Raw genomic sequence first — 23,790 nt, 5'->3', positions numbered from 1 at the left:
CAAGCACTGTAAAATCACATGGCCTTATTTGTGCCTGTGTTTGGCAGCAAGACTGTGATTAGTCCTTTGATGCCGATGTTCTCAGGAGTCGTAGGCACCAGTAAAGAGTAAGTTTATGTAAGCACAGCTTCCTCGAACAGTGGGAATCCGAGCAGGGTACAACCTCTAATTCACTTACACGAACACCAGATACCAAGTGCACACAAAGGTTATGAGGCAAAAGGTGTTTTGAGGAAATAAAAATAAATAAATAATTCTTATTACAAAAGCTACACTTAAAAACATTTCACTTAAACCAGGACATAGGGTTATTATAAGGTTCCCTTATATTAGCTTGGAGGAAAACATAGAATAAACACGCTGTATGTATAGTAGAGAAGAAGTAAAATTAATACTTGTACTAAAATATAGAACTAATGTGTATATGCGTGTATGTATATATGATTATTATAAGTCTTTGTACAAATGGTCTTGATTTCATTGACGCTAAAGATACGCTTTTGATCATTTTAAACCATGTTAGAGAAAATGTTGAGATTATTAAAGCAAAACTCAATAATTTCAATAAAATGTTTTTGTCTTTTGTTTTTCACATGTGTTCATAAGGTTGGAAAGACACACAATGTGAATCAACTAACCTAGTTTTTCCATTATTAACACAATAAAATGTAAACAATAGCTGGATGAAAAGTAAGGCCCAGAGCGCAGATCTCAACGCACTCTGATGGCCTTGCGCATGCTATTCTGGGCGGCCATTTTGAGAGCAGCACTCTTAGGAAAACACCCAAGGCTGTGTGAGCATTGTTTCCTCAGGCCCAAGCGTTCCCACCCACATGTACACAAAAATACAGACGCGTGAAACCCAAAATGCACACGCTAGTAGAAAAAAAAGAAGCTAATCTTGTTCACAGAGGCTGAAACGCATTGTCTCGTTTTCTCAGACGCACACAAATATCTGGAGATACGAGTACATTGTCTCGTCAGGGTCACTGAGAAACAGATACAGGAAGAGCGGGCTCACAAAAGATCTTGTGCATGCAAACAAACACGCGCTCACAAATGTCCTTTTTAACTGGCAAGAGTGTTTATTTTAAAAAACTAATTACATTAATGGACGTGTAACTAAATAATATAATCATAATGGCAAAATAAATGACATTTTTCTTACACAGACAAAGAAGGCCCTCATTATAAACTGTACAATCAAAAGGCCAACTGACGAACAAAGCTGAGAAAACAAAATCGTTGCTTGGGGGAGAACAAGTCTGGTCACGATACGTTTAAAGACAATGCAAGAGATGAAGACAAAAAAAATGGAAAACATTCACACACTCAATTGTCTGACATTCCAGTTGCTATTTCCTGTGCGGTAGGAAGAGGGCATGCCTTTGCTCAGGAAGTGGCGTGGACACAACGAGAGACCACTCTTGCTCCGCAGTCTGTGTAAACATGATTGTACGGCTAAGGCTTTCTCGCTCTCCAAACTCCCCTGACATTTAGAAGAATAAAACTAAAACATACATCTTATCTGCTCCAAAACAGTCTGTTGCGAAACAATATATTACATTTATTTCAAAACGAGCATGATAAAAGAAACAGTTAACAGCTCAAATGAGTCGGCGGTTCCTTTATGCGTACAATTACGGAAGAAGCGATAACGGTGCGCCTCAATCGAAGCTCGACGGCCAATTTAACGGTTTGTTGGTTTTGGATGATGCAGATATTACGAGTAATGGCAGGAAAAACCTCATACGGGATGAAAAGTGAAAAGGTTGCTACTTATTTTAGGTAAGAAGCTGGCCTTTGGCTGTTCTATGGCATCGGCACGATAGGAAAGTTCACCCAATTTTAAATTTTTTTACTTATTTATGCACCTTCGTGTTCTCCTAAACCTGTATGACTTTCAAAGGAACAAAAAAGGGTCCCACTTTATATTAGGAGGCCTTCGATACTATTTAAATGAATCATTAGGTACAATGCACTTATTGTATACATGCACGCTTTTACATCGTACTTATATTTTTAAAAATGCCTATAGGCGGTTACATCTGTAATTAATTTCTGTTATTAAGTTTAGAATTAATCTGTATCATTTAACCGACCCTTAAACTTATCCATACCACCAAACCTATCCCTAACAAACCTGTATCCCCACCTCAATAGCAGAAAAAAAGTTATTTGCAATATAATATGAACACAATAAGTACATTGTACTTATTTACTTATTCTTTGATGCAAGTCCATAGTATTTAAGGCCACCTGATACAAAGCTTGATCAAAAAAAGTAATCGACCAAATAATGCAAATTGCGTGATGCATGGTGGCCAAAAGCTGACAAGGTCCAAAATGAAAAATCCATCCAAGTGCAGCTTGGACATTGTTTTTTTTTTTTAATTTCTTATTTGAACAGAAGTAATAATCAAACAGGATTTAAAGGACGCAAGGGTGAGATGATGTCCAAATTGTACATTTTGGCAGAACTATTACATTAAAGACAGTCGAAAAATGAAATTTCTCTTTCACCAGTTACTCACCCTCAAGTTTTTCTGAACCTGTATGAGTTTTCTTTTGTTGAAAACAATGTTGCTAAGCAATTTGCCGGCACCCATTGACTTCCGTAGTATTTTTTTTCTTACATACTATGGATGTCACTGGCTACAGGTTGCCGCGGTTACCATCATTCTTCGGAGTATCTTCTTTTATGTCCAGCCCAGGAAAGAAACTCACACATGATCGAGACATGGTGGGTGAGTAAATGACGAAACCGAAATGTTCTTTTTTGGCTGAATACTACAATAAAGTTCTGATTAACACAAAGAGGAAGACTGTTTGAAGCTCTATAGATGTTAAACCGGAGGCGCGCTATAACGGACCTCTCCGCTGAACTTGTCATTTCTCTTGGGCAGCGGAGGTTTCATCCGAATGTCCCTCTTCAGGATCATCTCCTCGTTGGCGTATATAGGGGCTTCTGCATCGTCAGAGTGGTAGCCGGACTGATAGCCGCTGGTCTGATTGGACGATTCAGATGCTAAAGACTCCTTGCTCTTGCATCGCAGTAGTGGGCTGCAGATAAAAGCATGAACGCGTTTATATGAATGTGAAACTGTCTCGGATCGTAGCTCTACTGAGACCAGGATGAAAGCGTCACCTGAAATTAAGTGGTCTTTGCCCTTGCCGATCCAAAGCTTTCATCTGATCACGTGACAAGCCCACGCCACAGTCCATGTGCCCGTTCTGCGCAAAAAGAGCGAGCTTTTAAAATAGATGGCTTTGATCATTATAAATACTTCTGGGATGCAAGAATCTAAATTATATATAAAAGATGTTTACGAATTTGTAACAAGTATTTCATTTAATTAGTGTTCTTTGTACTGTAGTTTATTCACCATTACAGCAGTGTGCTCCAGGGGAATGTTCACAAAAGGCGTCATACTTATTGGGACACCGCAAGTGTCGATCTGCTGTGGGAACCTGTCAGGAAAGGCATGGGTGGGACGCTTGTTGCATTAGTTTGTCAAAGGAGAGGTTAAGCACGCTATATCCACGAATGTCAGATCTTCAATGTGTGAACATAATAAAAGTCAGATAACTGGGGTGAGGATAGGCATCGGTGCTTGTAGGGGTATTAATAAATTAGGTTTGAGTCAGTCGTGCTAACATTAATTGCACGCACAGACTGAGAAGTTACTGCAACTAACCCCAGAGGTGGAGCATTGTCGTAGTGGAGCTGGGCCTCTTTGTTGCCTGCATAGAAAGCCCTTTTCGACGTCACACTGAGGTGAGGAGCCCCTGATTCCTCTTCCATCTCTCCGTTTGTCAGAGGGATGTAGTCCTTTCCATCCTAAACATATGAAACAAATGACAGTTAAATTAAAAGATAAAAATTTTGTCACTTTGAACCATGTTCCATTACTTGCTAAAAAAGTCACTTTATTTCTATTTTTGTCTCGTTTTCCAATAAAATGATCTAACCATCCAAATTTACTTGAGATGTGAAATTTTTTACATCTTACATGTATCTACATTTGGTAATTTTTTGAAGTTTAAAAGAGTTTAATAATTAACCGAAGTAAAGCAGAAATAAAGTAAAATAAAAAAAAAAAACATTAGTGAACGTTGTAAATGCAACCTTGGCGAGTAAGTTAAATACATAACTTGAAGCAATGTAATCACTAAAATTAAACTTTGATGTAAATAGAAATAAATTAAAGAATTGAATAATGAAAATATAAAATGAATAAACTAGTATAATAAATAAAAATAAAGCTGAAATAAAGTAAAATCAAAATATTTCATGAGACTAAGGTTTAAAAACACTGACAACTCATAAAAAAAATTGAAAACAAAAAAAAACAAATACAATAACTGATGCATTAAAAACAATGACAAACTGAAAACTGAGAATATAAACAAAGCTAGTTTTAAATATTAAGGAATGATATAATAGTATTAATATAATACTAAAATAACACTGTTTAGGCTTGGCAAATCAGAGGAAAACTGCCAATAGAGAAAAGAAAATAGTCATTCAAAACAGAAATGGATAAAAACACTCAATATATTCATTTACTATATTAAGTAAATGCATCTTGTTTTAAGGTATTTAGTTATGATGTTCAACAAGACAATAACAGTTATTTATTTAGCTATATCTCAATAACTAAAACCACATAAATGAGACAAAACATATACTTGGAGTCAAGTCTAACCTGTTGAGCGCTAGCTTGTAGCAGATTGCCTAGATGCTCAACTAACTGAGTAAAGGTCGGCCTGTCTTTAGGTCGATCAAGCCAGCAGTCCAGCATGGTCTGGTATCTGGAAGAAATTCGCATTAACAAGGAAGAGATGGGCTTGATTACATTTTCAGGATTCAGTCAGTTGCCAAATCTCAATAAATTTCAATAATAAAAATAATGTCCATAAAAACAGTATGAAACGATACTATACTTTTCCATTGGAAACAATATGACTGGCATCGCTAGAACTACAAAAACCTTGATCAACTGCTTGTTTCCACAGACCTTCAATTTAACGGCAAGATTAATAGTGTGAGGTATAGTTACATCTCAGGTGTGGCGTAGTCTGGGGCTCTCATTCTGGTTCCCTCCTTTAGTCGCCTGCAGAAAGACTCATCAATGCACACACCTGGGTATGGAGACGCACCTGCACCAAAGAAGATGGGCCATAGGGACATGTCACCCTATTATAGTAGGTCTAATAAGCTCAGTGTTCATGTTAATATCACATTTTGTGTTACCAAGTGAGAAGATCTCCCAAAGCAGCACACCAAAGGACCAAACATCACTCTGTGTGGTGTACACGCGGTCAAAGATGGTCTCAGGGGCCATCCACTTCAGAGGAAGACGAGCCTGTCATGACAAAGAGGAATGCTCAAGTACAGTATAAATGAGTTTCGCTGAACAGCTGAGATGAAGTTGTCTGTGTGTTTAGTAAGAGTCCTCACATCTCCTTTACGGACGTAATCGGGGTCTTTATACACGTCTCTGGCCAGCCCGAAGTCGCAGATCTTCACCACATTGTTTTCAGAGAGTAGGATGTTTCTGGCTGCCAAGTCCCGGTGGATACACTACAAACACAAAGTGTTTATGACTGAAGCAATCATCTTGAATGAATTGTAAACATTAATGACCAAAGTACACACATACCTGCATGCACACACATATATACGCACAAGCAGACTATGGTCATGTGTTTCAGTTTTACCTTTCGCGAGGCTAGGAACTCCATGCCTTTGGCAACCTGGAAACTGTAGCTGATAAGATCCTCCATCGTCAGGTGATCCCAGTCTGAACTCTCTGTATATGAGCAGATGACACATAATATAAAAAAATTTGAATCTTTCATCTAGCTACAATTTTTTAAAGTAAAAAAAAGTTCATACAAATAAAATGTCAATAAACTGAAATAAAGCTGATATAAAGTAAAATCTAAATATTAGATAAACTTAAAAAACACTGTCAATTAACATAAATAAATAAGTTGGAGTAAAAGATTAACATATGAATATAAATGTTAAAATGACAAAAACACATAAAATTAAAAACTGAAAAAATAAACAAATCTAATTCTATTAAGAAACAATATCTTTATAATACTAAAATAACACTAGACCTAAAAACAGGAGAAAACTATATGGCAATGAAAAAAATTATATATCAAAATAAAAAAAAGTCTTATTATATTAATTTATTAAACAAATTTAAGCAAGTGTATCTTGTTTTACATTTGTTTAGATATTTATACATAAATAATATGAACTCATTAAAGCTGCCTAATAATTAGAAAGAATATGAATAATATTAACAGAATTTGCTCATTTATGTATGTGTTTGAAGTTTTAATATTAAAACATTAATATTGTGTGACATTATTCTTAAAAGTAGAAACTATGATCTTAAATAATGAGCTAATTTAAGCTGCTCAATAATTAGAATAATTACTATAAATAATAAAATAATTATAATTTCACTCATTCATTTTGCAGTTACATAAGTTTTACATGGAGAATAGCGTTTAGATTGAATTGACAGAGTTCAAAATGTGATTCATATGCTAATATTTATATGAACGAAATGACAATACTAATTTAAACATTTGATCCAGTCTGATATGGTTTGCATTTCATCCTCGTGCAGACAGAGTTCTAGGGACTAACATAGTGTACCTTGTTCATCCTGCTGCTGGTTGGTGGGGGTCTGTTCTCCTGTCCTGGTGCACATGGCCGTACCAGTGCAGATGTCCAGCCGAGTGCTGGTCCCCAGACCCAGATCCCCCTCATGCAAATCCTCTTCCTGCTGCACCTCCCTCCTGCACGGCATCCGTGGAGTTCGCTTCTGAGAAACACAACACGTGTGGATGAGTACAAGAAGCACCAGTGTATCAGCCACAGTTCATAACAACAACAACGTTTAAAGGCTTGCATGAGGCCCCCGAATCAATCTGACCACATCAGAGGACACTGTTAAAAGGAAGAGCTGAGATCTTCAAAACCACATCACAGCCTGATTTTACTAGTTGCACTACGATGGAATTTACCTTGTAGGGACTGTACTCTCCTCGCTTGCTTTTTAAATAGCTGGAGAGGTTACCATGTTTACAGTACTCCACAATCACCATCAAGGGTCCTGAAGGAGGAAAGAAAAGAGGAAGAAGAGGAAAGGCCTTTAATGCGGGCACGCTGTATTCTTCTCAACGATGCACAACCGCTTTATGGCATTTCTGACACCTTTCTTACTATGACTGGCTTTTGAGAATTATGCTCACCTCCTGGTTTGGTGCAGGCTCCTAGAAGGTTAACCACATTGAGATGGTGACCAATATGGATGAGGATCTTCAGCTCAGACATCAGAGCACGGTACTCACTGGTGGTAGCGCCCTCTGTTGGAGATTAATAACGCTTCTGTCAGTTGTGTTATGAAAGATAAGTGCGGTCAGTTTATTAATGTCAGTGAACAGACGCCTCATACCCTTGAGCATCTTCACTGCTACTGTAGTACAGGTGGTGGCCTTCTCAATACCATATGCCGTCGCCTCCACGACTTGACCAAATGCCCCTCTGCCCAGCGGCTCTCCTGAAAAACACAGTATCACACATTTGCGAACACTTACTTGACATTTACAGCTGTTTACAGAGGTTAAATTAGGACTTTAAAAGAGGTCAGAGGCCTAAACTCTGATGGTTATTCTGGGCAAGTTACAATATGCTCACTTCTCCATCCCCAAGAAGAAAAAACATGCGTAATATGTTTCATAATATTCTTACACCCAGTTATAATGGAATTACTATTTATTTGTTTATAATAGAAAATGAACAAACAAAAAAAAACAATAATTTTAAATCTATAAATCATAAATCTAGATGATCAAGAACAGATAAAATACAGATATAGATAAAATAAATAATATAAATAAATAATTATAAAATAAATAATATGGAAAAATAAACACATTCATACAGATAAATATAAAAACATATAATAAAATAAAAACAAAATATAACTTAAGTATATACATATAGTATATAACTTAACAAATAAATGTTATATGGAGAAAAAAAAAATCACAGTTACACAGTTTACTTTGTTCCGGTCTTTTATTAACAAAAGGGATTAACTAATTGCATTGTATAAATACACTCATTAAATATAATGAGATATATAGATATTTATGTGTAAAAAATATATATATTTGTGTGTGTGTGTGTGTGTGTGTTTTGTTTTTCCAGATTTTTTCCAGACATCCCATATTGGTCTTTTAATTATTATTGGTATTATTATTTTAATTATTATTATCATTTTATTTCTCACGTTCAGCCAAGTCTCACCTAGCTTCAGTCTGTCACGTGGGAATTCCCACTTGTTTGCATCATAGGTCAGTCTCTCACAGTGCTCATCCATTGGCATGTCATCTGAGTCCAGAATGATTGACAGGTAGCCAGTTTTCAGATCTCCTTCATTAGGCAGCTAGAGAGAGGGAAGAGGTAGGGATGGCATGACTGAATGACAAACACAGAGCAAGACCTCCAACTTTGTCCAGCTTAAGTCTCCCAGAATCAACCCCTCATTATAAAGACACCCGCTAATGAGTTTCTGGAAGCCGCTATCATGCTCAGAGGCAGAATCGAGGCCCACGGCTGGCCGGTGTACGTGACGCATCGCAGCAGAATGTGGGATGAGCATACAATAGAGACGATGTAAGCCAAGTCCGGGTAGTCAGTTTTGATCAGTCAGGAGAGCGAAGTGTGCGCCTGTGCGTGAAAATGAGAGAGGGAAGCAAACAAGGAAAAGGGAAAGAGATGGAATGTTACCCGCTTCCTATTACGGATGACGAAGACGATGAGGAGCCAGAGGAACATGGCGATGACCACGGCACCAATAGGCATGATCAGTTCCACGTTCATCTTTTCTTCTGCACCTATGAGATCAACAAAAATATACTAGATTTCAGTTAGTTAGATAGATAGATAGATAGATAGATAGCAAAAATACATTTAGATACAGAAAGACAGACAGATACAATAACAGTATTATAAAAATAACACTTTTAAATATTATTATAGTCGATATTAATATTAAAGACATGACATGAATTGACGTATCTTTGTCTGTTTGGTACAATTTTGGCAAAAAAAAAAAAAAAAATGAGAAGATTGCCACTGAAGATAAATGTCTTACTTTGGAGAGGAGCAGGAAAAATGCTTCTTCATTTTAATATTAATAGGAAAGGGAGGCACAAATTGCCTGGAAAAACTGATTTTACAGGAAATATTTGAGTGCTGCTGGGTGTGTGTCATGGCTACAAGAGCAAGGAATGTGAATTGTTTGCTGACCTCATATTTCGTCCAATCAAAATAAGACCAGCAGAACTGAATCACATTAGATGAGAAATAGCATGTTCTCTTTTCTGTATGAGAACACTCAGCTGCTCGGTGGATCGCTACATGATTAGTCTTAGGTAACTTTAGGTAAAGGAACACCTCTCCTAGAGTTAAACAGCTGAGTTGTTGTTCAGATGTTGTTCGTTCATGTTAATTAATACATTATCTAATGTTAACAAATGACACCTTATTGTGAAGTGTTACCGATTTATACCTTTCTGTCTTCCTCTCTTTTACTCTTTGTGGGAACAGGGCCGTTAGTGAATGCTTCTAGTTGCGACAGTCAGGCGACAGTCGCCTTTGCCGTGACAACAACAAACAGCGATGCCGAGAAGCGAGTCACGTACACACCGAGTACGTCTCAGTTATTTGTGGGCCTTTGCGCTCTCTGTCCTTTATGTGTGTGAGGCGAGAGGTGGAACCATACAGAGATGTAAGTGACTGGGAAAACTGTGTGTGACATAGAGGAGAGTGATATAGAGGGTGGGACGCCCCTCTCTTCTTTGTGTTCTGGGATTTTGCTTTGTTTTCTTTAAGCACTCCCTAAAGGATGCACACTAACAGAGCCCCCTTCCTGACAGACTAAAAAGAGAGCTATTTTTGCCACAGGGCCTTGATTACAACAAAATCTCAATGAGGATAAAAGTCGGTGCGAGACTGAGCTCGCCTCGCAACAACCATGACACGTTACATGACAGGTATCCTATTAAAAGGGGGTCTTTAATAGTGTGGCTACTAAGTGATGTTTTACATGTTGAGCTGTAACTGACAAACTATTGTGAATCTACCTGCCACATTTAAAAACAAAAAAAATGTTTTTTTTTTTTTATTTAATAGAGTTTTATTAAAGCAAAGATGCATTAAATTTATCAACATTGACAGTAATGTTACAAAACATGTTTTTTTTGTTGTTTTCAATATCAAAAATGTTTATAAATAAATTGTTAACACACTCACCATCTACAGTGATACGCGCCTCGTGAAAGTCACAACCTTGCTGGTTACAGGCAGTACATACGTACAGACCGCTGTCCTCTTTTTTCACCCGTTGGATGGTTAAAACACGATTTGACTGTTTCAGAATCACACCTGACAACAGAAACGCACGAGCGTTACTGCCACTGTACAAAAATAATCAGTTATTACTGTACATTACCATAGGTAGCAAAATGTATGTGCTTCATGGCATAACACTTTATCTGGTTTTATCTGGATGCAATCAATAAACGCTATATTATATCATGAGAATACACTTCACTACAATAGATTATAATTCATTTTAAGGGTCAGACAGACATAGCTTCTTAAGGTAACAGTTGCGTATTACAGAGTATTCCTGAAGTTGATTTAATTTGTGCTGGATCTAAATGGACAGGTAGCTATTAGTCATTTTTGAATATCTGTCTCAAAAATGAAGGGAAAACGAAACAATTTGCCTTTCTGTAAAGCACACTAAAGCCAAACTGAAGAAATTCAGCTTCACTAAACGATAAATGAGTTTATTCTAAAGCCTGAGAATTGTGGTGAAATACAAAGATGACATCAGATTATTACAAATCAGATTTCCCTTCAACACGTGAACTGATAGTATCTTTGGCGATTACATGCAGAATGATTATGATAACTCCAACTATCAAAAAACTGCATCTGGAAACCAGTGTTGACTCATCATAAGCAATATATATATACGCTATTATATAATATACCTATATTCTTATTCTTTATAATAAACCTTATACTACTTTATAGGTATATTATAAAGAAACCTATTTTTTAAAGTCTTAATGTAATACTTATCTTAATTTAATTACAAATGGTAAAAATCCATGCAAAAGCTGTGTATTGTATTCCAACCCTAAGGCAACTGCAAATTGATTATTGCTGCAGATATAGAGAGTTTTAGTAGAGTTTATTCTTGCACCTACAATATTTTTGTACTTCTATAGAGGCTTTATGTTGCTCACCTGACCCCTCCATGACAGTCTGGTTGTCTTTAGTCCATACTATATTAGGGGTTGGTGTCCCGGACACTTCACACACAAGAGTAGTAGAGTCGCTCACATTGACTTTCTGGTCAGTCAGATTGGTCACAATTCTTGACATCTCAAGAGCTGCAGAAAGACATAATGTGACCTTTGATGTACATGCAAGCTTATGCAATATTTCTTGCAATGTATCACATCTGAGCACATGTAAACTGAGCTAAATATAGGCTATTAATTGTGCGGTTTCTGCACCACTAGCATCACCAACAAACAAAATGACACGAATAATGATTGGAAGTCTTCTAAAGATCATGGACTAACCTCTGAGTCTGAGGTTGTAAAGTAAGCAGGTTCTCTCACTGGTGCCCACATTCTCCACTTGGCAAGCGTATAGGCCTTGGTCCATCAATGTGGCACTGGGTATGGGCAGGTCTAGCGTTGCATTGGTTCCCTTCGGGCCTGATATGGTGACATTGGTCTGGTGGAGAGGTGACAGGGTAAGGGTATCGCAGGGCACGGCTGCCGGAGAGGCATCGGGGTTGGCTATGTTTGTTACCCGATACCAACGCAAGTTAGAGTACAGCAGTCGATCGGCTACACAGCGCATTAACACATCCTCTCCCTCGATAGGACTGCTGGAGGGGAGGACGCTTAGATTGAGGAAACCTGTGATGAAGACAAACATCAAAAGTTCAGATCTGACCACTTCTTAAAATTTGATTGGAGCAGAAGTTGGTATTTAGAGTGAGCACTCACGAGCTACTTGAAACACAATGACTCGCTCTTCTATTCCCATCTTATTGGAAGCAATGCACCTGTACAGGGCATGATCAACTGCTTTCTGGATCTTCAGTGTGCTGATGGTCTATTGGACAACAGCAGATCATCAAAACCGTATCGAAGGCAATGGATGATTTTAAAAATACATTATAGTCACATTTCCATTACAGATTTGCACAAAATTGAATGATTTATCATAGATTTTATCAATGCCGAATTAAAAAGTATTGCAAAACGAGTTTTCATTAACCACTGTTATGCGACTAAAACATAACCCTTTGCCTTTTGTCATAAATTTTAGAGGGATTTGAGGAATGTTGAATATATTTCTTCAAAGGAGGCATATGCGTGCATCATAGAAGCAGCACAGAGAGCCCCTTCAGAAACTTTCATGGTCTGAGATTAATACAAGCATCATCTAGAGTGGCTGAAATCAGCTTCAGTGGAGGTATCAGAGCCGTACTGCTCTACAGATGTGTGCAACTGTCTGAGCATTAATGCCAAGGAAAGCAGAGCGATATATTTAACATATGTCATGTGCCCTGTAAAAGCAAAAACCTGTTTCCATTGCAGTTTTGTGAATTATTCTTTTTTTCCTATTGCCTTAAAAAACCACCTCATCTGAGTGCAAAAACTTATATATATATATATATATATATTTGAGTTTTGTGAAATTTCCATTAGGCATATTTTCAATTCACAATTTTAATTTGCGCAATTTGAAGTGTAATGGAAATGCAGCCATTGATGCAGTGAAGTCCATAAGTCATAAAATGCATTTTGGTTTTACTTAATAGTTAAACTAAAAAAAAAGAATGTAAATTTAGAAATGGTTTGTGCCTCTTTTGCTTTAATGATAGCGATACTCATGAACTCAAGAGTGCTTAAAATCTGATGATCATGTTCTCCATCATCATTGTGGTGATCCACAGACCATCTTAAGCTTCAAGCATTTGGCTAACTTACAAAGCACTTCATGCTGTACATTCACTTATTAATTGTATTACTATTAAAAATAGTGCAGAATCTTATTTATTTTACAGTACATTCAAATTTTTTGCTTCACATTTATTACCAGGTTTAGATCTCATACTTTTAGGACCCAGCAGTATATTCTGTGTGTAGAAATAGCTTTTTGCATGTTGAGAAGCGGAGGTGAACACAGCACACTGGCACAGGATTGGAGCTGATGTTTACCTTAAGAGAGCGTTCAATGACAGATGTGGGGCTGATGATGGGATTCTTCCCTGTGTTGTTTGATATCTCCCTCCACTTGTTACACTTAACCACACTTTGGTCTGACTTAGGTCTGTGTAACACATAATAATAAAATAAAGAAAAATGACATTAAATATTACAATTCATATATATATATATATATATAATTATTATTTTTTTTTTTTTTTACAAGGACAGAACAATCCATATCTCATAAAAGCAGACACTTCTATACACTTCTAATATACACTTCTACTTATCCCCAGCAGGAACAGAAAACTCAAAATCAACAACAATGCACCGGTTATTAACAGTCTAAATTTAGACCATCCTATAACGGACTCCATTCAATTCTCTAATTCTTACTTCTGCCACACATATTTATAAGCAACAGAAATTATTAACAAACATCAGGTTTAGATTAGAGTTGGACATCAGCACTTCATGTAGGTCAGCTGTGAGAGACGAGACAGAGAAAGAGCGGAAAAGGGAAAAAGAGTTGGGAAAAAAAAGACAAACACAAAAATAGGACACACAAAAGCCGTAATAAGAGGTGAGAGAGAGGGTGAACTCTTGTTAGTCGGATGCAGTGACAGACATTGTGTTATTTTTATGTTTGATCAAGGACACTGGATTTGAATGCTTCTGCTTTTAGAACAACAGGAAGTTGTGATGAGGACTACGGAAGTAGGCGAGGGTGCAATCCGAAGATAAGGCTTGCGTGATTCCTGACCCTGAATGTTCATTACATGATCACAACATCCTTGGAAGTGATGTTCTGCGAATGCAGGCTGCCAATCACAGTCACAATTCAACTAAATCTCACAGGAGCTGAGTTCTCAGTACAGCAGAGCTCTCTAACCAAAGCAGTCATACTGACAGCCCAATCCCAACAGTCGTTTCAGGATGAATGCCCATTTAGAGCACAACATGCTAATGAATTGCACTGAGGAACACCAGAAACAAATATGCTTGCACAGTTCTGATACACCTTCTCTTCAAAGAAAAATGAGCACTGAGTAAACAAAGACAGACGAACATTCTCATTCCGTGCATATTTTGTCAGCAAAACAATAACCAATGATATTATCGACTTAAACAGCACAGTAACTGGCTTCCCCACACAAATATACTTTTTTTTTTTTTTTTTAAATGTTGCGATTTAGGGAGTATGATTTTGACAGGTTTTGCTACAGGCAAATGCAGATTTGTTTGGTTTCTGCTCTTTCCTTATAGCAAGCTGCTGGTGAAAAAAATTCAGTTCTTGCTGTGATATATGTGTTTTAGCATTTGCATGACATTTCTTCCAGAAGAATGTACAAATGAGAAATACCGTGAACAATTTGTCATGCAAGAGCAAAGAGGAAAAAGAGAACAAGAAAGGGTATAGTGGCGTACGTGCACCACGACAAAGATGCTAATTTTTTTTCGAATAAGATAGCACAATATAAAGAGGAAATCAAAAATAATATATTGGTAAAACACTACGAAAAGTAATGCATGTGTGCACAAACATTTATTCGACATTAAGTTTCTATTTCTATTTTAACTGTCTACATTCTTGGCTGTATTATTTACGGGATACAGTCGAAGCAAAATAAGAAGATCGTATCAAATCACGTGACGTAAGACTTACAGAAACCGGACTGGGCAGTCCTCTCTGGGCATCCACTGCCATTGTATTGTGACAGGGCTGGATCCTCCGCTAGCTGTGCATCTCAGTGTAGGGCTGCTGCCGTACATGTGAACATCTCGATCCAACGTCACTTCCTTCTCAAAGATCTTAGGATGAACTGTACATATAAAACAGTCAGCTTAACAGATGAGAAGAGAAGAGAAGAGAAGAGAAGAGAAGAGAAGAGAAGAGAAGAGAAGAGAAGAGAAGAGAAGAGAAGAGAAGAGAAGAGAAGAGAAGAGAAGAGATTCACTACCATTAACCAGCAGTTGAAATGTTCTTCTCTGCTCCTCCTTGGTAATCTTATTTGTCATGACAACGGTGTAATTCCCAGCATCCTTCTCTGTCACCCCGTATATAGTAAGAGATCCTCTGTTGGGCTTCATCCTGTACTCATCCTTCCCCACTATCTGATCATTCTTATACCTGGATAGACAAGAATCAGTCAAAGTTCAGTCTGGATTGCACAACATCCTAATCTATTCTTTATAGGTACGTTCAATAATATACTGTACAATATAATACAGTTTAATATAATATAATAACCACTTACCACCTGACGAAGGGCTCTGGATATGCATAATATTTAACCAGGATTTTTGCCTCTTCCTGGCCAGCGGTTGCCTCCACAGTCTGCAACATCTGATCATTGAGCGCTATAAATGGTTTCTCTGAAAAATCAATTAATATATTAGCATAAGGTATTAAAGCATTGTCTTATACAGTATTGTATTATTTGTACTGTAAAACATATGGCCTTTATGCTAGCTTAGGTGTTCCAGCAGCACTGAAATGTAGACGCTTTCAATTATATAATGCTCTCATTTGATTAAAGGCACAGTTCACCAAAAAATGTTAATGATGTCATTAAGTACTCACCCTAGCGAAGAAAACAGTTTAAATAATGGCTATGTTCAATATGCAGCATGGTACTCTAGTGAATGATGGCCAGCTGACTGAATTGAATCGAGCAATCTTGTAGCTTCATAACATTACCACTGATGTCATATAAAAATGTCATAACTACGTTTCTGCGCCTTGACCGCGATATTTTCTCTTGGATATCATCTTAATTTGTATTCTGAAGATGATCAAAGGTCTTCTGGAGCGACATGAGAAATTAATGACAGAGTTTTCATTTTTGGCGGTAGTGGTTTTTTCTAAAAGCGCATACCATAGACGATGAGGGCTACTCGGGCAATCTTCTGCATCTGACCGCTAGAGGCTGTGCAGATGTACTCTCCTGTATCATTTACAGTTACATTCTCTACAATGAGAGTATTAGACAGTTCTAAGGAGTTCCACAGCTTCTTCTTGTAGGACCTGGTCTCATGGCGTGGTATCGAGCTGTTGATGCCTCTCTGCAGGAGGAGAGAAACAGAGAGAAATGGATGTTATTTATGGAAAATGTCACAGAAAAGATTATCTGTTGTTCATTTTTAAAGGAATGTTGTGGGCGTGTGTTAATTAAAGTTACCACAGAAATATTCGATTATTTTTTTTTTGAACATGTGTAACTGTTTTCAACATTGATGATAATAATAAACGTTTTTAAACTGCATACGGACACTGAAGATTGGAATAAGGACTACTGAAAATTCAGTTTTGCCACCATAGTGTTAAATTATGCATTGTTAATTTTAAATTGTAATTATATTTATAAAGGTGAAGTTCTAGATATTTGTTACTATTTATGGTTCGTACATCAACAGAGGCAAGCTGTCACACACCTGCTATCAAATAAAGACGTAACAGACAGCTTTTGTTTAGACTGTTTCTGGCTGTTTTTCATCACCGGACATTGCAAAATGTATGTAGAGAACAGGAAGGAGACAAGCGAGAAAAAAAAAAAAAAACTCCAGGGGCCAGTCCAGTTATTTTTCTGTGGCATACAAGATTATATCACAAATGCCGAAGACTGAGGTTAATTTGTATTAAACTTTTCTGAATATGTTACTGACCTTCTCATGAGGGAAGGTCCACTGAAAGTCGATTCCCACATTAAGTTCGGTGTGAGCGGTGCAGTTTAGCATTAGCCTCTCCCCTACCGTTAGCCTCTCATGAGTTGGACTCAGGGTGAGGTCATGGATCTTGTATCCTGCGGAAGAGGGAAGGGGAGTAAGGGACGTGCCGGGTGGAGCATTGTTCTCCTGAGACCCGAGCAGCTGATCTCACACCGCACGGACCTCCAGTCTCAACAAATGCAATCTTTCCTCATCAAAAACAGTTTTATCATTTCTGACATGCTTGCAAAACGTTAGATGCACAAACCGTGGTCATATCATGTTTCTTAATCACGCAGCTTCGTGCAAATTAACCTGTTGTCTTTTTTTGCTTACCTACGACAGCCACAATGTAGGGTGATGACTGATAGGTCTCGTTTCGAATAGTAGTTTGGCAGTAGACCACCCCAGCATAGCTGACCACGTGACTGGGCAGGATGAAGCCCCTCTTGCTATCCCAGATGACCTCTTTCCCATCAGTGGCCAGTTCTTTTACTGGATACTTCTGTTGAAGGCAAACACCGTAAACACATTGTTCCCATCACAACATCAGAAGTAAATCCTAAAACAACACAGGGATCTTGACAAATAAACTTATTAGTAAAGCCGCGAATGCTTCGTTCATCTTCGGAAAACACAATTTAAGATATTTTGGATGAAGTGAGATTTTTTGGGTTTGGATCGACACGGGAGTGAGTGATTAATGATGGTGGAGTAACCCTTTAAGCACGTCTGCTGCTTTAAATTCTCAAGCTTGTTATAGCAGGATATGGATTCTGCTCTGAAAGTGATCCCCATAATAAAGTTTCGCTGTGCATTTATCGTTATATTTGTGGTGTGAACTCCGCAAAATATAATAAATTATATTTTAACGTATATTCAAATAGAAAATTGGTAATTAAACTTGTAATATTATTTCACAATATTTCTGTTTCTATTGCATTTTTGTTCAAATAAATGCAGCCTTTACTAAGAATTTTAAAAACAACAAAACCTTTGAATGGTAGAGTAATTTGCTCATATAGGAAACCCTCTTCAGGTTTTGCACAAATCATATCCAACGGCAATATTAACAGGTTTTATTTAGATCAAAAATGTTATTCAAAATCACTGAACTATTCTTAACACACAAAAAATGAAGCAAGTGAAAATTTACATTTAGATTAAACAGAAATAGCTCCTTAGAAATAGAAGGCAACATTTGCAGGTTGCCAGTGCAGGGCAGGAGAAAACGTGTGTGCAAAAACACTTACTGTGTACAGAGTGACGTCTAGGTTCTCCACAGATACCAGGCAGGGTATGACCACCTGTTCTCCCTCACGAATGAACACCACATCATAATCCTGAGCCATTCGGACAAATGGCGTACGATAATCTAAAAATATGACCATGTATTGTTTATATTTAAATTTTTATGAAAACACGTGCAGAAAAACTAACGTTGACAAAATCTTGTATAATTTGACTTCAATAAATACACCAGCACTTACAAACATCTATGCACATTTGACAGTCAGGTTTCATAGGCATGGAATGATGTAAGTTTGCCAAAGCACACTAACAACAACCCACTGCCTACTTTTTGTCTGTCTGGACAAGACAGGAGTTAATGCTATTATGGTTCAAAAGGGAAGAAAAATGAGGCGGTTCCACCAGGATGAAGAGGTTATAAAGTTTGAAGAGGTCAAGAAGTTATCCTGAAGGATAACAGAGGAAGTATGCGATGAATGCATTTTTGCAACATTCCAACTCTCTCACTCCCACTTTCTTAGCAACAGACTAGGAGACTGGGTCGGAAAGGAAACAATATACTTCTTCATCTCTTTGTTAAAAACATATGTAAACAAAATAGCACGTGAAAATCGTACCTTGAATGAAGACATATATAGATACAGAAGTCTTTCCATCCTCTACAGGCAGGTTTTTATAGAAGCAGCGATATTCTCCAGTCTCATTGGCTATGGCTTTGGAGAGAGTTAAAGTGCTGCAGAACAGTCCATTGCCGCTACAGTCTGTTGTGGTGAGCCTGGTTTCAGAGCGGGTTCGGTTGTGAGGTGTAGACCACTCCAAGATCTGACGTCCCCTGTGTAACAGGTTGAAAAGACAATGTTCAAGCAAAAATGACAAAAGAAATGTATAGCTGACAAAAACAGCACTCTTCTGGGGAAAAGAATGAAAATGAATGAAAATGAATGAAGACAGCATTGCTCTTCTCCAGAAGCAAGGCTTACCTGCACGTGATCTCCAGTGTATCTGAGGCATTGATTTTGAGAGTCTTCTCAGTGATGTTTAAGGTCGGAGGATCAGGCACAAACCTGAGCTCTATCGCTGCAAGAAAAAAATACACCAGAAAAATTTTAAAAAAGTAAAACTGCTGATATTGACATGAATGCATACAAAATGATTTTGAGGACTTTGTGTCAGCGCTTACTCTGCCTTTAGATCAATTTCATAAGTGCCGTTTATCACAGGTGCAAATAACTTAAATCAGTTTGATCTTGTTTTTTTTGTTAGAACTGGATAATATTCATTTATCACTTGTTCTTACAAGGGTTACGGCTAGGTTTAGGGTTAGTAGCTTATTTATGCATATACTATATACAGGGGTGCCGCTAAGGGGGGGAAGTTAGGACAATTCTAAGGGCCCAACGATGGAGGGGGACCCCAAAGGGAACTACAGGAGCGCAATTTGTACGGCCGCGACATGCGATCGCAAGTGGACCTAGAAACCGTAGCGTTGGGCCCATTTTAAAATTATAGCGTTTACCGCTGAGATTTAATACAGCCATAAACTCGGTCAAGGGGATTTATTGTTAGTTGTCCTTCGTGTAAGGCTGAAGAGCAGGGGGGTGTTTGCAGTGATGGGCTCAGACTTACTTGCATTTACATAATATATGTAATATATTCTACAACATTATATTATATAAGATTTTGGCTGGTTATATTATTTGTAATACTGCCTTTCTCATGCCTGTACAACACTTAGGTTGTTTCAACTTTGACTTATAATAATTGTGCGTAATTAACCGTTATTATTATAGTAAGTATATCTAGTGTTACTGCTATAATAGTCCCTTTAAAATAAAATGTTACCATTTTGGAAGAAAAATAATAATAAAGCAAAGAAACAGATTATACCAGATTCCTGCTTTTTATCTTGTTGAGTTAAACCAACTTAAACCAAGAAAAACTAATTGGAATCTAGACAAAATAATATTTCATTTTAAAACTAAACACTAGACAGTAGGTCCACCATCCTCAGCGTAATAAACCACTGTAATATATGACATAACCTCAAAACCAAATAAACATAAGGAGGGACAGCATGAAGCTTTCCTAGGATCTCCCTAATATGGTTAACTTTAAGCCCAGAATCCTAAACTTCACTTTATCTTTAACATCATCTGAAAGCAGTTCTCCTTTTCTCTTTTATGCATTTATAACATACATAATGAGACTGTGTGTCAACAATCGGCTTAAATCTCCTGCACGGCAATAAACAAACCACAACAATTTATCTTTGAAAAAGGTATGTGCAGTTGAAAGAAGGACTATGTAGCTCTGCCTCTCAAACAAACGCTCAAACTACTGCATGAGCATGGATTCACAGCTAACTGGAAAAGCACAAGAGTGGTGGGACCGTGAACGCCTGTCTATAACCTGGCCTGCTTTTACGTTGGATATAAGGGATATCCATGCGTAGAGTATGGCACAGCGCATTGTGGAATGGAGCAGGGTAATGTGGGACCCTGGGATATTTTTCCACTGGAACTGCAAGAGCAGCACGGAGGCCTGGATGTGTCAAAACAGGAAGCCTGGGCAGATGGGCCGGGGCCGGGCTAAATGGCCCCGTGCTCCAAAGCCTGAGGTGGGATTCCTGCTCCAGAGGAACTAGCTCTGGGAACGCACACAGTCTTACGGGCACACACAATCATGCTAAAACACATGCACTCCATGGAGACTATCTTATTCAGCTGTTTGTTTTAACATTTAAATTGTCAGGCACTGAAAGCATTTGAAACAACAATGGTGGTGAAGGCTTGATTGTATCTGATGAATAAGAGCGGACTGAGGGAATTACAAGATAAGGGCAAGAAAGAATAGGGGGTTTATTTTTTACTTTTCTAAAAGCAAACATAGATCTCACTAGATCCTGTTTGAAATTTTGAAACTATACATTTAATTTTAATAACTTCAATGTAAGCAGCGATGAACAGGAGCAAGAAAAGGTTCCGTTAGATAATGCAGTTGTTATATATTACACACAGCATTATGGGATGAAATTGAAAATTAAACAATAAATTAATTTTGCTGTGTGATACTGAAGCAACTCTTAGTATCTACTTTACATTTTAGTTACATTTGCAAATTCAAGTTTTTAAATTTATTTTATGAATCTACCCTCCGGTTGCTAAAGCTTTTAAAAAATTAAAAAATAAAAAAAAAAAAAGCAAAAACACATCAACTAAATTTAGCTGACTGTTAATATGAAAATATGAAACTGCATGATGACTTACATCGTATCTAACCCGAGTTCATCTACAACCAATAAGACAGCACAGAAAACAACATGCGAGAAAAAGCACGACAATAAAACTATGCTTTTACTTAAAAATATACAGATGCAGCATAAAAAAACAATAACAAAAGAACATAGCAATCTATACAAATGTTATGTGCAAGGATTTCTGGGAACGCTATATATATATATATATATATATATATATATATATATATATATATATATATATATATATATATATATATATATATATATATATATACGCAACATATAGCCTACTTTTTATTCATAAAAGCAAAATATTAAAAAAAAAATAATAATATTATTTTTTCCGTTTAAACGTTTTCACCATAGTTTGCGTCTGAAAATATTGCTCATCTACCACAGGTGAAATAACACGTAAAAAAACGAGAAAAATCTTTTCAAATCAGTAACAGGTGAACAGTTTTCACAAGAAAATGTTTTAATTGGATTTTTATAATCCATAGAGCAGACTTGACGAAACCGAACAGAGGCAGCCTACGATTAATTACCTAGTAATAATAAGTTGCCAATTATAAAGAGAGAAGTAGGCTAATGATGTGAGCGTTTGTGCATTTGATATCAGAGCACGTTAGGTATATTTAAAAACGTCATACCTATAACCAAGTTGACGGTAAAGAGGATGTCGACGAGAGAAAGCACATGAGATGTCTTTGCCATCGCCCGACAGTAACGCTGGACCGTCCCGACATCAAACCAAAATTCACAGATTCCTCAGCTCCTCATCACGACGACACGACACCCTCAGTCTCTTTAAAATCCTTAACGTTGCGGGTTGGACGGGTGAAGGGCAGACTTCGTAAGAGACGGCTCTGAGTTTGACACCTCGTGAGGACCTGTTGCGCGCTCGCCGACGGACGCGCGCCTGAAGCGCGCCGATGGAGAGGAAGGCGAGGGAGGAGCGCGACACACTTACTGATCAAACTCTTCACCGTTCAATGGACGTCTGCCGCACACTCTAGAGGTCGAAGGTCGAAGAATATAGACCTCCGGGACTAAACGCAGCGGTCACGTTATCTGAGATCGATCGCGATAGGAAAGTAATTCAATCAAGATGTGCAAAACGCACAATTTCCACGAAACAAACTGCTCTGAACGCACGGCAGTGGGGCTGAATTAGGGTTTATCATTAAAGCCTGAAGAAAGCTGGGCTGCGTCTTAAAATGAATGTAATTAATTTTTCGAACGGAGAATGAATATTTTCGTTACAAAAGTGATGTGAAAACATCTATGCCTTGTCCTATTTCAATCGTTATCTGGACTCAGTTAAATGTAATGAGGTTTGGTTCGGAAGAAAGTTCGTCTAACGTTGTTTATTAACTTTGCTGAGCAACTTAAAATCTACAAAAAATGTTTTTGCCTTTTATAGCCTAGCCTACATACTGCGCTTATAATAAAATATATTGTATTTATGATTTGGAGATTTTGAATGAATTCGTATATTTTTATGAAACGTATAGCACTCAGTGGGGGTAATATGTAAAAACGAAAACTTTTCAAGATCGTATTACTTCATACAAATTTCGCCATCAATTATTAAAAAGGTGAAACTGTTACGAATGGTCGTGAAAGTCTGGTTGACATAAGGAGGTAAGTTTCATTATTGCTTTTTTAATTCTAATATATATGTTTTAATTAAATGTCTAAAAATGATAGGGTCCAAGGGAAATTGGGGTTGCCAGACAAACTAACAAATTGCTTTAAGTGCCTTTAAAACGAATATTTTCTCAGATTTCAGCCAAACAGAAAGAATGTGAACTGATAGTTATATCTGAATAGCAATTACATTTCTAAATGTATCAAACTGTCTTTACAACTAAACTGTAAACAAATCTGTAGTTTTTACAATAAATAAATAAAAAAGCTATGCTGTGCCAGCTGTGGTTGCCAGAATAATTTTGAAAAAAAAAAAAAATACAGAAAAACTGTAAACAAATTTACGGCCAAAAACTGTACATTTTACAGTATAAAACTAATTGACAAACAAGAAAATTTGAATGTAAACATACATAACTGATAACAAAAACTATTACAAAAAAACATGATTATTTAAGATAAATACTTTCCATTGCGGAGTGTCACACAGGGAATTCTGGGATTATCAGTTTACAGCTTTTTGCTGTAAATTATACATTGATTTGTTGTATTTGCATCTAAAAACTGTACAC

At 37.2% G+C, this 23,790-nt stretch overlaps 1 protein-coding gene across 1 annotated transcript; it reads right to left on the bottom strand.

The window, feature by feature from the left end:
- Positions 1-1,062: 1,062 nt before the first annotated feature.
- On the bottom strand, positions 1,063-22,525 carry kdr (kinase insert domain receptor (a type III receptor tyrosine kinase)). Its single transcript, XM_043236807.1, has 30 exons — positions 22,219-22,525; positions 19,290-19,386; positions 18,927-19,141; positions 18,312-18,433; positions 17,395-17,563; positions 17,017-17,153; positions 16,230-16,416; positions 15,609-15,726; positions 15,312-15,481; positions 15,017-15,173; positions 13,360-13,471; positions 12,139-12,247; positions 11,704-12,048; positions 11,362-11,508; positions 10,355-10,486; positions 8,828-8,934; positions 8,345-8,483; positions 7,488-7,592; positions 7,285-7,398; positions 7,057-7,145; positions 6,686-6,854; positions 5,725-5,816; positions 5,465-5,587; positions 5,258-5,369; positions 5,064-5,163; positions 4,710-4,815; positions 3,699-3,841; positions 3,387-3,471; positions 3,149-3,234; positions 1,063-3,063 (listed from the first exon to the last, which is right to left on the bottom strand). The coding sequence occupies exons 1-30, from the start codon at positions 22,280-22,282 to the stop codon at positions 2,847-2,849; spliced, it is 4,068 nt and encodes a 1,355-aa protein (XP_043092742.1). The 5' UTR covers positions 22,283-22,525; the 3' UTR covers positions 1,063-2,846.
- Positions 22,526-23,790: the final 1,265 nt, after the last annotated feature.

Source organism: Puntigrus tetrazona, chromosome 4 (assembly GCF_018831695.1).
Source record: "Puntigrus tetrazona isolate hp1 chromosome 4, ASM1883169v1, whole genome shotgun sequence".
NCBI classification, from domain to species: Eukaryota; Metazoa; Chordata; class Actinopteri; order Cypriniformes; family Cyprinidae; genus Puntigrus; species Puntigrus tetrazona.
This window is presented reverse-complemented; position numbering and strand designations above follow the sequence as displayed.